At 34.4% G+C, this 13,420-nt stretch overlaps 2 protein-coding genes across 3 annotated transcripts; both read right to left on the bottom strand.

Moving 5' to 3' along the window:
• Positions 1-3,131: 3,131 nt before the first annotated feature.
• Positions 3,132-3,839, bottom strand: LOC106414327 (extensin). Its single transcript, XM_013855001.3, has one exon. It carries the CDS (start codon positions 3,731-3,733, stop codon positions 3,350-3,352), a length of 384 nt encoding a protein of 127 aa, XP_013710455.1. The 5' UTR covers positions 3,734-3,839; the 3' UTR covers positions 3,132-3,349.
• A 1,621-nt stretch (positions 3,840-5,460) lies between these two features.
• On the bottom strand, positions 5,461-8,630 carry LOC106416328 (E3 ubiquitin-protein ligase ORTHRUS 2-like). Of its 2 annotated transcripts, none has more exons than XM_048765058.1 (9): positions 8,105-8,630; positions 7,456-7,988; positions 7,244-7,369; positions 7,047-7,149; positions 6,889-6,950; positions 6,706-6,808; positions 6,476-6,602; positions 6,169-6,383; positions 5,461-5,839 (listed from the first exon to the last, which is right to left on the bottom strand). In XM_048765058.1, exons 1-9 carry the CDS (start codon positions 8,546-8,548, stop codon positions 5,594-5,596), a joined length of 1,959 nt encoding a protein of 652 aa, XP_048621015.1. In that variant the 5' UTR covers positions 8,549-8,630; the 3' UTR covers positions 5,461-5,593. The 2 variants fall into 2 exon arrangements, with proteins under 2 accessions (XP_048621015.1, XP_013712639.1); XM_013857185.3 differs by having other exon boundaries at positions 7,456-7,958; positions 8,105-8,629.
• Between the last annotated feature and the right edge of the window lie 4,790 nt (positions 8,631-13,420).

The raw sequence follows: 13,420 nt of genomic DNA, 5'->3' as shown, positions 1-13,420 counted from the left end.
ATATATTATTAATAAAATTCACTTCTTTTTTTGAAAAAAAAAAGATTTCAGTAAATTAAAAGCTTCAGATGAATAATGAGCTAAATTAATCCAAACAAACAATTACGCATATTTTTCTCATCCGGTCTTGTATACTACGGCACGAAATCAGCTGCCAGCATTGACTTTTAATTTGAAAAATAATTACGCAACAAAGATCAAGTAAATAAAGCCACGATTGAAATATGTTTTACTAAGAAACTATGTGTGGCCCGAAGAGGACATTTGGGCCAAGAAGAAGGGGTCTTAATTAAAAGAGGCGACTGATGACTTGTACACCTCTCCCGTTGAGTAAAAGCCGTCTTCTTACAAAACTCGCCACCTGTGACGTGGCTCCGTGGAAATCGGAGTGGCCCGAGAGCTGACTGTTGACCTTTTCCCAGCAAGTCCGAAAAAGTCTGTTATTATAAAATTCCGAAACGCAGGGGACGCACACAAGTAGGCTTGGGCATTTTACCCGGACCCGACCCGAAAAATCCCGATCCGATCCAAAACTGACCTGATTTTTTTACGCTATTGGGTCTTGTTGTGAAGGATCTGCGGGTCTTGGACCCGACCTGACCCGAACCAGAGACCCGAATCGGGTATCCGAAAATCCGAAACTTCTAGTATATATTAGGTATATATGGGTGTTTCAGTTTATTCTTGCTATTATGGATATTTTCTTAAGTTTCAAATTTTATTTTTTGGGTAAGGTTTTGGGTTTCGGATAAAAATTAGATTTTTAAAAATATAATTCGGATAATCAGATTAAATTTCGGATATTTTTCATGTCCTTGATACAGATTTTAGATAAAATTCTCATATTTTCGAGTATTTAAATATTTTCATGTATTTTCTGTGTGTTTTAGGTATTTTTTGGGTTGGACCCGACATGACCCGAACCAAACCCGATCTGTAACCGAACCGAATCTGAATCGACAAACTCTAATTAACCTATTGGATCCAACTATCTAAGACCCGACCCGACCTGGACCCAATAAGACCCGAACCGACCCCGAACCAAGAATTTCAAATTACCCTATCGAATCTGAAACTCTTAGACTCGAACCCGACCCGACCCGACCCGAACCCGACCCGAGGACCGGAATACCCAGGCCTACACACCAGTCCACAAAATAGGCCGCCTGCAAACGTTTTATAGAGACGATGCTCTATATCATCATTCAGCGGACTTAGTTATGGGCCTGTTAAATGATTGATTACCAGTTCCCATGCAAATTGTACCAAAGGTTACTGTCATTTCCCTTGGCAATTCTCTAACAAACCATCAGTTTTTCGGAAGAATTGAAGCAACAAGCACTTCTTCTCCCTTTTACGTGTTTTGGAGAAGAAGTGCCTACCGCCTTACTCACTCGGTACAACAGCAGGTGCTTTAAATTTCAAAGGCTCGAAAAACCTTTTTTAGTTATACCGCAATCACCACATGGTTTTTTCATGTGCTTTTGTCTCATTTGCAGAATATCATGAATTAATTTCTAATAATTCACTCATCTTTCCACTACTCTAAAGCACAATTAACTTTGGAGTTCTTTTTAGATTTATTATCGAAAAGATAAGTGCACTTTAATAATTTAGATAGACAAATAAATTATTTTAAATCTTTCAACATACAATATCATATACCACAAACCGGAATGTTATGTTTGATGGAACATGGCTTGTTTATGGTAACATTTTAGGGTACTTTATGGATGATAATTCGTCTATTACTGTTTTAATAAACAGATCAAGAAGAAGAAATTTTGTAATCTTTAGAACACTATTAAGATATATATATCTCTTACATACTAAAGCGCAAGTCGCCTCGCCAATCAAAAGGTGACACGTGGAAAAAAAAAAAAAAAATAATTGCAAAAAAATAGAAAAGCAAAAATGTCAAAATATAATAAAACAATCATGGAAGTTTCAAAATGTCAAATAACCAACCTAATGTTAATGTATCCGATTATTATGCTTTTAAAAAAAAAAATTCTTTGCATCTCCTATTTTTCTGGAATCTAAATATAAACTAACAATTTTCTAATTAAAAAATAATTATATGTGCAACTCTATCTTCCCATTATCTCCATAACTACTTCTATTTTCACTGTGTTCGTCGTGTGAAACTATATAAAGTAACCATAAACTCTTTACTTTTGGAAACACCGATCTAAAACCAGCAAAATGTTTTATATATTTTTTTTACATAAAATAGATGAATACAACTTCACCAGTTTGGTCATTAATCTCCAACCAGGTTTGTTATTGTTGTTTTTTAGTCCATCTCAAATACATTTCTTGATATATATACCTCTGTATATATCTACTTATTTTATTTTTATTTTATTTGGGATGAAGAAGGTCAATGCGTTGGGAGAAAAAAAATATTGATATCCCTATGAGTGATTGGGTAGAAGTTTATCAAAGCATAGAAAAGGAGGCCAATCAGTTCAATGCGTAAATATAAAAATTAATTAAAATCAAGTATGTGTATTTAATTATGTTTCATTCTACGTAAAAAAGAGAGGTAAATGTCGTATGATTAAAATTGGTATAAGAAAGTGGTAAACATGTAATTTTCCCAATTAATTAATTATTTTGTTTTTTTAACAAATTTAATATATCATACAAAAATTATTTACATTTTCTTGCAATTTTATGAAAGATTTTCTTGTCACATTTCTAAATAAAAATTCACAAAATTTTCATGGTTTTTTAATCTTTCAAAAATATTGGAGTTTTTATGATAGTAACACAATTATACTCAGATCCACTATTTTCTTACTTTTATTCATAATTATTCAAGTTTATTAATTTTTTTGTTCAGAATTAATATTATTATAATAAATATCTGGCTTAAACTCATACAAATATTTTCAAATTTAGAATGCTATAGTACTAATTTATTAAACAGTATTGTGTCCATGCATAGCATGGGCCACAATTTCTTAGTAAATATTTTTATGGTTAATTGTTTTATTCTTTTCAATAGTTTCGTTTGAATACATCACTTTTAATATTATGTGCTACTGTTCATAAAATATTTGATAAAAATAATATAATTTATGATTTAAGACTAACATGATCAAATAAAGTTTAGAAACAGTCAATAATCCGTGCAATAGCACGGGCGGAAATACTAGTGTATATATATATATTACAAAGCAATCATTGCCAGAAACAACAACAAGAAGAAGAAAAGCATCAAACAACAGCAAAAGAATAAGAAACAGAATACGAAACACCACAAACATGTGCAACTAAAGTGTGTGTGAGAGTGAGACAGACGGTAATGTGTTGTGTGGCAACACTTAAAGAGCTTAGCTTCTCACTTGGAAGGTGGTGGAGTGAAGAAAGGAATGGTAGGAATGCTAGTGGGAATATTAAAGGGGAAGTTGTTTGGAATGCTAATTGGGAAATTAGGGATACTGATTTGTGGAAAGTTTGGGATATTAATGGGTTGTGTTGGGTTAGGCAGAGAAGGTATCTGTGTGCTCGGTAATGGTGGAAACGCTGCAGGTTGAGGAAGGGTTGGTTGAGGAAGCGAAGAAGGCATTGGTGGTGGCATTGTGGGTTTGGGAAGAGGTGGGAATGTTGTTGTAACCGGTGGTTGAGTGGCTGGTGTTGATTGGAGAAGATGGCGAGCAGATAGACCGGTGAATAAGCTAGTGAATGTCACTGCAATGACGAGGGATGATAGCCAGGAAACCATTTTGGGGATTTAGGATTTTGTGTTGTTACTATAGAGAGAGAGGATGAGTGTTGTGCATGTGTGTTTTTAGGTTTGATCGATGGAGTGATTATGAAGGAGCTCGTGTGTATTTATAGACTAGTTAATTAACGAGGGGTTGAGGTTTGATGAGAAGTAGGTGAGGGGAGGTTTGAAGAATTTGGTTGTTGGTGCAACTTAATAACAGTTACTTGTTTCACAAGAAAGTTGGGTCACTAGAAGCAGCTTTAACATTAACACTTTATCTCGGTTGAGCAACCTTAGACTTCAAAATCAGTGTTTTAAAAGTTTGATAAGAAATCCTGATTGTTAAACTTATTATATTGTATTTTCCCATTATAGTATTTTTTTGGAATATTACAAACATTTGCAAACAAAGTGTGTGCGATCCCAAGATAGAGATGGTGGTAATCTGTTAATGTTTTAGAGAAAAATATTTATACTATTAAAGAAGAGATCACGTTCTTGACAAAGAGACCATCTTTGCCTTGAATTGTTTTAGATTTTTAAAAAGGCTTCTTCACACATCGATTCTTGTTTCTTCAGCAGTTAAAAACTTAAAATCCTTGCATAGGTTGGAGCTATCCTCAATTCATCAGGGAAAGGGGTGATCGCCACAAAATCTAATTGACATACAGATATTTATAAAAATTTAGCATAAAAACATATTGAAATAATTAAAAAAATCAACTGGTAATGAATTATGAAGCTCACATCACCCTTTATGGAGTTAATCTTGAGTTATCGGAAGAGAACCTATTCAGACACTTCACCATATCAGTAAACATGAACTTCTGTCTCACCACCAGTTGACAATGTCTTGATTGATTGGTACCTAATATATACCAGGTGATATTGTCGATTACTACCGATGTGGGATGGGGCAATAACCATAATGCCCATTTTTTTACAAGAACAAAAGTAAAAGTCCATTACTTTGGTATAGAGAGGCCCACGTATGAAGAAAAACGGAGGTTTTACGAAGCAACGTCGGAAAGAAAACGAACGATCTCAAGCGACCGAGTCAGTGCTCAGTTACGAACGATCTCAAATAACAGTCAGAGTGGGTGGTGATGAGATATGTCTTGACAAACGCTTGTCGCTAAGAAGACTGCAAAGAGAGCAAAATACTTAGATTAGTGGTCAAACACTTTCCATTGGTTCTTGTTTCTTCAGTTGTTACATAATACAAACTCTTTTGTATAGGTTGGAGCGCCATGAAAGCTTTCCTTATCATCAGAGAAAGGGATGATCGTCATAAGTCTATTATCGGTATACAGAGATGATTGTTATATTTATGTAAATTTATTATCAGAAAACATAACAAAAAATATTGGAATAATATAAAAAGTCAACCAACAGGTGAGTTAAATGACTCCCTTTATAGAGTTAGTCTTCAGTCCAAGGACCTATTTAGCCACCTTCGCCTTCGATCATTACCGATGTGGGACGTGTTCATAACTTTATTACAAGTGAAAGTCCATTCCTTTGGACGTGTTCATAACTTATGAAGAAAACTGAACGTTTTACAAAGCAAAGGTCAAAAAGAAAACGAACGAGTCATGAATCTATATACCTCCACGTTATTCTCAGTGTAGCCTCGATCACGAACAGTTTTGATCTCAGAGCAGAACTCTGCAATTTTGTTCTTTAACTGAATCTATGATGAAGAGATATGTCTCTCGAGAAACACTTGTCCCTAAACAGACTACTCAAACCATAACTTATATATAGAATAATATTTAGCTAAAGTCACATCTGTTTCAAAATAAATACCAAAATAAAATAAGTTTGCAATAAGTACCACCGAAAGCATTATAACATCAAAAGAAAATTCATAATTTACGCTGAGAGTTTGATCTTCTTGGCTGCTGGCTCATCTTCAGACACATGAACGTCGGATTCTTCTTCTTCCTCGTCTTCCTCCTCTTCCTCTTCCCCTTCTTCTTCTTCTTCTTCCTCTTCCTCTTCTTCAGATCCTGTGTTTCCACCTTCAGCGGAATTTTCAGAGTTTTCTTCATCTTGTCGCTCCTCCAACTCTTTCTTCTTCTTCACCTCCTCTATCACATCCATCAATTCCCTATTCACCTGTTTTATCACATACATTTTAAGTTAGCACAAGCAATTTAATTACACTGGAATATACAACAAATTTGTTTAACTAGAATGTGGTCATCATCAAACACATTCCACCTTTCTTAACCAGCAGCTTCGATTTACAAGTTTCGTATTATGTACACACTATCATGCCAATTGACTTAATCCTTTCATCATATGATGTGCTACCTAAGGAATCAAGTACAGACAGTTTTATTCTTAAAGTTACCACTTAACTAACTTCATCCAGTTCATATATATGTAAGGACATTGCTTCACTACACATAAGCAATGGACGAAGAAGAGAATACGTTACTGACCTGTGGGTTCTGCAGGAAGTCAGAAATGTCATTTGGGCAGCAAGGGCATTTCATGACGTTCTTCTGTGCACGTAGAGTGCGCCCACCTCTGCTTCTCTGCCTCACTTGAGTTATCCCAGCAAATTTCCCAGTTAAGCATTCCTTGCAGAAGTTGTGAGCGCAGGGCGTTGTCACAGGGGAGCTCATCACTTTCCGACAGATTTGGCAGCCAAATTCTGAGTCAAACCAAGTAAGAAAAAACAGACAAGACAGTTCAGATGTGAGCCTCCTATCTAACATCAACAGCAAAGGAATGAGCTGCACAGACCTTTGAGAAATTTGTCCCTTTTGTTTCCTCCCCCTTTCATGGCTTTCCTCGCTGCAGGATCCAAAGCAGCAATCGCCTTTCTGCTAGCAGGTGGAGACTTCATCCACTTCCAACGACCATCAGATTCCTGATACAAGTAAATGTATCAGATCATCAGTGTTATACACACTCACAACTGTTACCATCGCTGTTTTTTACAAGAAAGAAAAGAGAGGATGTGCTGTGCTTACATCAAAATCCCATGATGGGCTTTCCGTTCTCACAAACATATCGGTGGCCTTCTTGAGCTCTGGGATAGAAGGCAAAGGTCTTGGACGATCACCATGCTCATCACTGCAGTATAACTCAATGTTGAGAGCATAACTAGAAAATACAAAAAAAAGGGAGGTTTAACAACAAGAAATAGATCAAACCTGGTCCATGGAGCTGGTTCGTTGTCAACTCTGACAAAAAGGTAACGGCAGACCCTCTTGCCCTATAGAAAACACAGGCAGAGTACGTCAGAAAAAAAATAAAATCAAACTCTGAATAAAAGTGAACAATTAGGATTCTTAGCCCATAATAACCAAACCTGTATTCCAACTTTTCTCCAGCACTTCTCAATCCTGTACACTCCATCATATCTTACACTTTTCTCCGCAGGGGCATAAGCAGAACGCTTCTCCTTGTGAGACCTGATCATTTGTAAAAAAACCGAAGCACTAAGACAACTATCTGCACATAGTATCATTGAAAACGAAAGACTGCAGAAAGTAAGAAAGGACTAACCTAACAACTCTCACAGGATATCCCATTTTGCAACTGATCCTCAGAGCTGCATTTGACTTTGTAAACTGCTGATCAAACGCCTGATCTTTATTGGTTCTCTTGTTCCCTGTCAGATCTCTTCCTCCACTGCAATACACATTCACAACATAACATATAACAGCAGTGACAGATACACAAAATAAAGAAAAAGGCTTAATCAATCAAAGGAAAACCTTCCAGTGTAGAGAAACCATTCACCATGATCCTCGTCATCCTTGTAACCTCCAGAGAGCGCAACAGACTGAGCTCCATAGCTCGACTGCCCACCAATCCCAGCAACATGCGGGAAATGAGCTCCCCACTGCCGGCACTCCTGCCTGTCCTCCCAAGACTCCCCAACCAAAACACCTTGGTTCCTGTCCGGATCATTCCCCGCCAGAATAGGACCGAAATGATCAGACGGTACAGTCACATAAATCCTCCCACTGCAAGCATTAGCCTTCCCGGTCTTCTTAGCCCTCTCGGTGGTAAACGCCTTCTCAGGCCGGTCCACATTCCTAATGAACTGGTAAGTTTTCGCAGTTGACACAGTAGTCGATTTGGAAACCATGGCAAGACGGATGGCAGAGACGAGAACGGAGTTGATTCTTGGATTGTCCTTCATCTTCTTAGGTATCGAAGCTCGACACGTCCCGCATGTAGGCTTCCTCTTGCCAGCAACCCATTTCTGAAAACACTTGAGGCAGAAATTGTGGCCGCACGGCGTATGCAAGTATCGTTCACAAGAAATATAAATTCAACATTAGCCATAGTCAGTTACATGCAATGGATAAATTTAACATTAACTATAGTCAATTGAATAACACGGAGTTTGATCCGTACGGTGACGGGCCTCTCAGGAAGCTGGAGGCATATAGAGCAGCTGACGTTCTTCCGAAGGGAAACCAGAAAGTCATCTGACTGTTGTTCCTCTTTCTTCTCCTCCTCAACGGCTTTGCCGCTCACCAGCTGCTGCCTCTTCTTCGCTTTCTGCGCCTCGTTCAGAGACGCGTCCGCCTCGATCTCGCGGATCGCCGCCACTAGGCTCGAGTTGCTAGGGTCTAAGCCGGAAGCAGGAGCGGGAGCGGGATCGACGTCGCCGGAGCAGTCGGGACACTCCCACGACTGGGTGGAGGCGAGGGTCGCGGGACGGGATCGGAGGCACGACACGTGCCACGGGGTGACGCACGTGCTGCACGTGAGGCACTCTTCCGACGGGATTTTGGATTTGCATCGCATGCATACGTCATCGGCGTCGCAAGGGAGTTGGATTTCACCGCGATCCATATCGATACAGAGAAGTGATGTATGTTTTCGAGATCTGATGATGTTGAAAGGAAGAAGCGAGAGAGAGGTTATAAGTAGAGAGAGATAGGGGGGGGGGGAGGCGAAATTCGGAAAGGCGCCTTTTGAAATATATTTTTGGAGCGTCTTTTTCGTTTTCGAAACGAAATTGAAAAGACTCTCTCGAAGAAGAAATAAGAATAAAATCTCTAATTTGGATAAGATCTTAACAAATGGCAACTGTATATTCATTTTGTATTTCTTTTGAATATTTGTTTCTTAAATTGGCTTCTTGATATCTCTCCAAATACTAGGAAAGAGAATATTTTATAAAAAATGAAATCTAATAGCATATCTCTTTTTATATAATGTATATTTACTTTTCTAAATTTGATTTGATTTATGATATGTTCCTATCCATACTCAAGATTGGACTTATCAAATACAGAAACAAATTAGATGTGGTAGGTAAAGTGAATCTACTGCTGATAATTATCTGTAAATTGTAAAATAAACTTGAATGAGATTTACTTGAATTTATTGTTTTAAAAAATGTAAATTTACAGTGTGTCATTTCAATCAAATCGTATATGGGGATAGTGTGTTGCATGCCATCGAATCGCATTACCGTATTAATGCCGAAATTACACTAAAATAATGTAATTTTAACACTAAAATAGTATTTCTGGTTAGATATACTCTAACCGATGAGGTTACCAATAGTGAAAAACAAAATTAATTATATTTAATTATGCGTATGACTAGTAACGTTTGGAGTAAATGAAAAAAATAAACAATGTGAAAAGATAAACAAAAAATAAAAAGAAAAAATAAAAAGAAATAGCGACTCTCGTAATCTATGATGAGTAAGCTTTATTTTGATTTCATACTAGTAAACAAAATTTTAATTTCAATATATTTTATTTATTTAAAATATTGGTGTTGATCAACATAGGAAGCTATCATGCACCGAAACAAATCCAAGCACACCAAATATCAAAAGTTTAATGTTTTATTTAATTATGTAATAATTGATTCATCAGTTTTTTTAATCATTTAGGTTCCACGGTGATAAGAGCATCGCTAAAGTTTCTTATTATTATTATTATTATTTTTTTTTATTTAAAAAATAAAAAAATAAAAAAAATAAAAAGCGCACTAATCGCGGACTGCCACATGTTGGTGAGACCCGCGAACAATACAAAAAACACACATCATACGTTTTTTATTGTGTACACTTTGTATACGGTTTATTCCAAAATTGTGGAACCCCCCTTTAGAGACGCGCGTCTCTGCGCGATGCAGATGCTCTAACAACTCTATTGAGTTGTACGAACCTAAAGAAGAGAAGCTTGACTTTAAAATGTGAACCGTTTAAGCCCGATGTGAATTGTTTTATATATAGTACTAGGTGATAATCTGCGTCCTGCACGGAGCGAATAGATTTAAAACTATTATAACTTTTAATATGTAGACATAATAAAAGTTAAAGTCATAGTAAGAAAAATATATGTAAAAAAGTACGGATTATAACTAAAAAATTTAGTATGTCAATATAAATTTATATGCGATGGACTTTAAAATTAATTTGTATATTTGTTTGCATAAAGGTAAATTATAAATATAAGATTACATGAAACATAAGCAATAGTCTAATAAAATATAAAAGGAACAATGTATCAGAAAACAAAAGAAAATGAAAAATAGAGACAAAATAACTGCTGTCAATAATGTCTTCAGAAATCTTCGTTTGCAATCCTATTATGAGCAATAGCAAAGAGATCATCTTGAGAAATTAAAAACATTATTTAACAAAATATGTGAATGCATGTATTAAATCAATCGTAAAGCATCAATTTCTGGAATACCAGTGGGGTCGAAGACAATTTTGGAAAACCCATCAATGTTAGTAACCTTCTTAAGTCGGCCTTTTTATGAAAGATGAAAAATATTAGCAAGATGTACATATAATATCAGCTCCAAAAGATTTATTATATACAATAAATACAATAGATTACCTTGTCTCCAATTAATTTGCCAACAATGTAAAACACATAATACTATGTCTGCATCTATAGAATTCCGTAAATCATTGAAAACATGAGCAAGTGCACCATAAGCGACACACTTAATGACGACGTTACTGTAAAAAAAAAAGGGGATCAAACCATGTGATACTATACAAGTTCTGGTCACGCAAACTTTATTTCACAAATATTCTCCGATCGATTAAGGTAAGTATTTCAATTCTTCGAATTTTGTTTCCTTTAATACGTTAAAATTCTCATTTTTCTTTTATATAATATATTTGATCTCGTGATTAATTCAATTATATTTCTTTTTAAATTTGAAGCATTAAGTTTTGGGAATAAAAAAAGGGATTTTCGATGACTTGAATCTAAAAGATCATAAAACGATTTGAAACTCATATTAGTTTTTCAAAACATTATGATAAACATGGTTTACTTGTTGCAAGATTAGATATGAACAGCAATACATGTTATGATATTTTATTACAAATCGGCATATCAAGCTAAAATAACCAATTCAAACCGTAAAGAACTTAGTTGTACGCAGTGTTTTGAAATCCGACCCGGACCCGCGGTTGAACCGGTAAACCCGGCAACCCTGAAAAATCCGGTTTGGGTTTTGTGAAAAACCCAATATTTAGAAACCCGCAAAAACCCACAAAAACCCAATAGAACCCGGAACCCGATACCGGTTGAACCACTGGTTGAACCAATAAATAACTTTTAATTCATTTTTAATTGTTAATTATGTTTTTAGATTATGTTTTATATTCTAAATTTCTAATTAAGAAGTGATATACCGACAAGAAAAAGTTAGGTTTTTCCTTTTCAGTTTTATATTTGTGATTTTTAGATTTTAATGAAGATTTCACTATGCCACTTGAAGAAAATAAAAGTGAACAATGGTAGAGAGAACCAAAATTAGTTGATGTGATTTGGTGTTAGTTTATTTCTGTTATTGATAATTTTTATAATAATTTTTTACTTTTGATTTATTTTGTATTTGAAATTTAATTTATTATTCACATCAAACATTTAAATATTTATAAATTTTATGTCTTGATTTTTTTAGATGCCATAACTCTTACCTTGTTAGACAAAATTATAAATAGTCTAAACTATTTTTTGATATTTTGTATATCTAATGAAAATAAAAATATAGAAATTAAAGTTAAGTATTTTCTAAATGTTATTAAACATAAAAATATACACTTAAATGAACCACTTTATTGCCTTATTTAAATGAACCACTTTCAAGTTTTCGAGCAAACAATAATGTCTCTTTTTGAATGGTAATAATATGTTACCTTAGTTAAATTCCCGTTTTTTTTTTAAATCCGAGTGTAATATTGATCAAAAATCTTATAATATAATGTAATGACCAGTGACATTTGTTTGTAATTATTCTAGTTGAGAAAAGATTTTTAAAAAAATGTTGTGAGAGTGCATGTGGTGATGACACCTAAGAAATGACACACATGTAATAAACAAATGAAACCAATTATTTTTTATCAATGCTCCTCAAATAGTAAAAAAAAGATTTAATATTCAATGTGGTAAAATTTATTTAAGAAAGTTGCATAATGTATATTGTAAATCAGATTATGGTGGTGAATTTGGATAATATGTTTTGATACCTAATGAATGGATATACCCTATACTTGAAGTTGATACAAGTCCTTGTTGCAAAGCAAAATAATTAACTCGTGACATTAGACCATCATGTTCATCATACTAGATCTTCTCCATTCACTGAAGTGAATGTTGTGTGGATTCCTCATAACAAGATTGCAAAAAAGTTTTAACATAAAGCGTTTGTAAAAGATAATGATCAAACGATTGCTTTAATATTTTTGTGAAACAAACATGGGTGTTCATGAGAAATACACAAGGGGCAACACTTCCTTAAAAAGCAAATGAAGATTTTCAGGTTCTCATGCTTATATTTAGTGATCTTTGTATATTTTTCCATCTTTTTTTCTGCCGCTATATTAACCAAGTTTGTGTAAAAGATCAACTATAGGATATATCATCTCTTCCGAATTGGAATTATTTGAATAAATTTTGAGGAAATTTTACAAATTTTAGATAATTTTAAATTATCCATACTTAAAATTTTGGATAATTAAGGATATACCCAAGAAAACGTAATATCACATTTCACAATTTTGTGAATTACATATATTTTAGTTTTATGAAATATGCTTATTAAGTACACAATTTCAGTCAAAGTAGTTAATCTTAATCGAACTGTTTCTTTCACGTCATTGGACAAATGAGTTAGACATGTGATTCAAAAATCTGCCTATCAAATGCTTGAACAAAAAATGTTGGTGGATTCACCATTGTCTTTTATATTTTCATGTCTATATGGAGCATGATATGATTATAAATATAAAGTATCCTATTCATCGGTTTTTTGTTGATGTTGAAGTTTATCAATAAATATTGAATATAATAAATTTTGTTTGGATCATTTGTTAAAATCATTAAAAATTATCTTGTGGCTTAGTTTCCGGGATTTAGCAAGCACCCCGGCTTTATATTCGTTCTTGGACAAATCTGTGTTTTTTTTGTTTATATGTTACTCTAATCTTCTTGTGTTAAGAAAAAAATCAATATGTACTCTTTCTACAGATGTAGATACAAGTTTATTTTTTCCATCTAGTCGATATCTTGCGCGATGCTTTTGTACATTTTTGGTATGTACTAATTGAAAATAGGCTTATTTTCCAAATAGCCAAAAATAGGTGATAAAATTTTTAATGAAAAGTTAAATACGAAGAAAAACGAGAAAAGAGATAGTGTTTCTGGCTAGATAGTGAATTTGTATTTTTTTTATGTA

This window comes from Brassica napus, chromosome C8, assembly GCF_020379485.1.
Source record: "Brassica napus cultivar Da-Ae chromosome C8, Da-Ae, whole genome shotgun sequence".
NCBI classification, from domain to species: Eukaryota; Viridiplantae; Streptophyta; class Magnoliopsida; order Brassicales; family Brassicaceae; genus Brassica; species Brassica napus.
The sequence above is the reverse complement of the archived record's forward strand: the minus strand, read 5'-3'. Positions and strand labels throughout refer to the sequence as shown.

Excerpts from the sequence above, each read along its gene's own strand:
- LOC106414327 (XM_013855001.3), bottom strand. The coding sequence starts at position 3,733 with ATGGTTTCCTGGCTATCATCCCTCGTCATTGCAGTGACATTCACTAGC.
- LOC106416328 (XM_048765058.1), bottom strand. The coding sequence starts at position 8,548 with ATGGATCGCGGTGAAATCCAACTCCCTTGCGACGCCGATGACGTATGC. Across the intron at positions 6,384-6,475 it reads AAGGGACAAATTTCTCAAAG|AATTTGGCTGCCAAATCTGT; the intron begins GTCTGTGCAGCT and ends GGTTTGACTCAG. Across the intron at positions 5,840-6,168 it reads ACTTCCTGCAGAACCCACAG|GTGAATAGGGAATTGATGGA; the intron begins GTCAGTAACGTA and ends GTGATAAAACAG.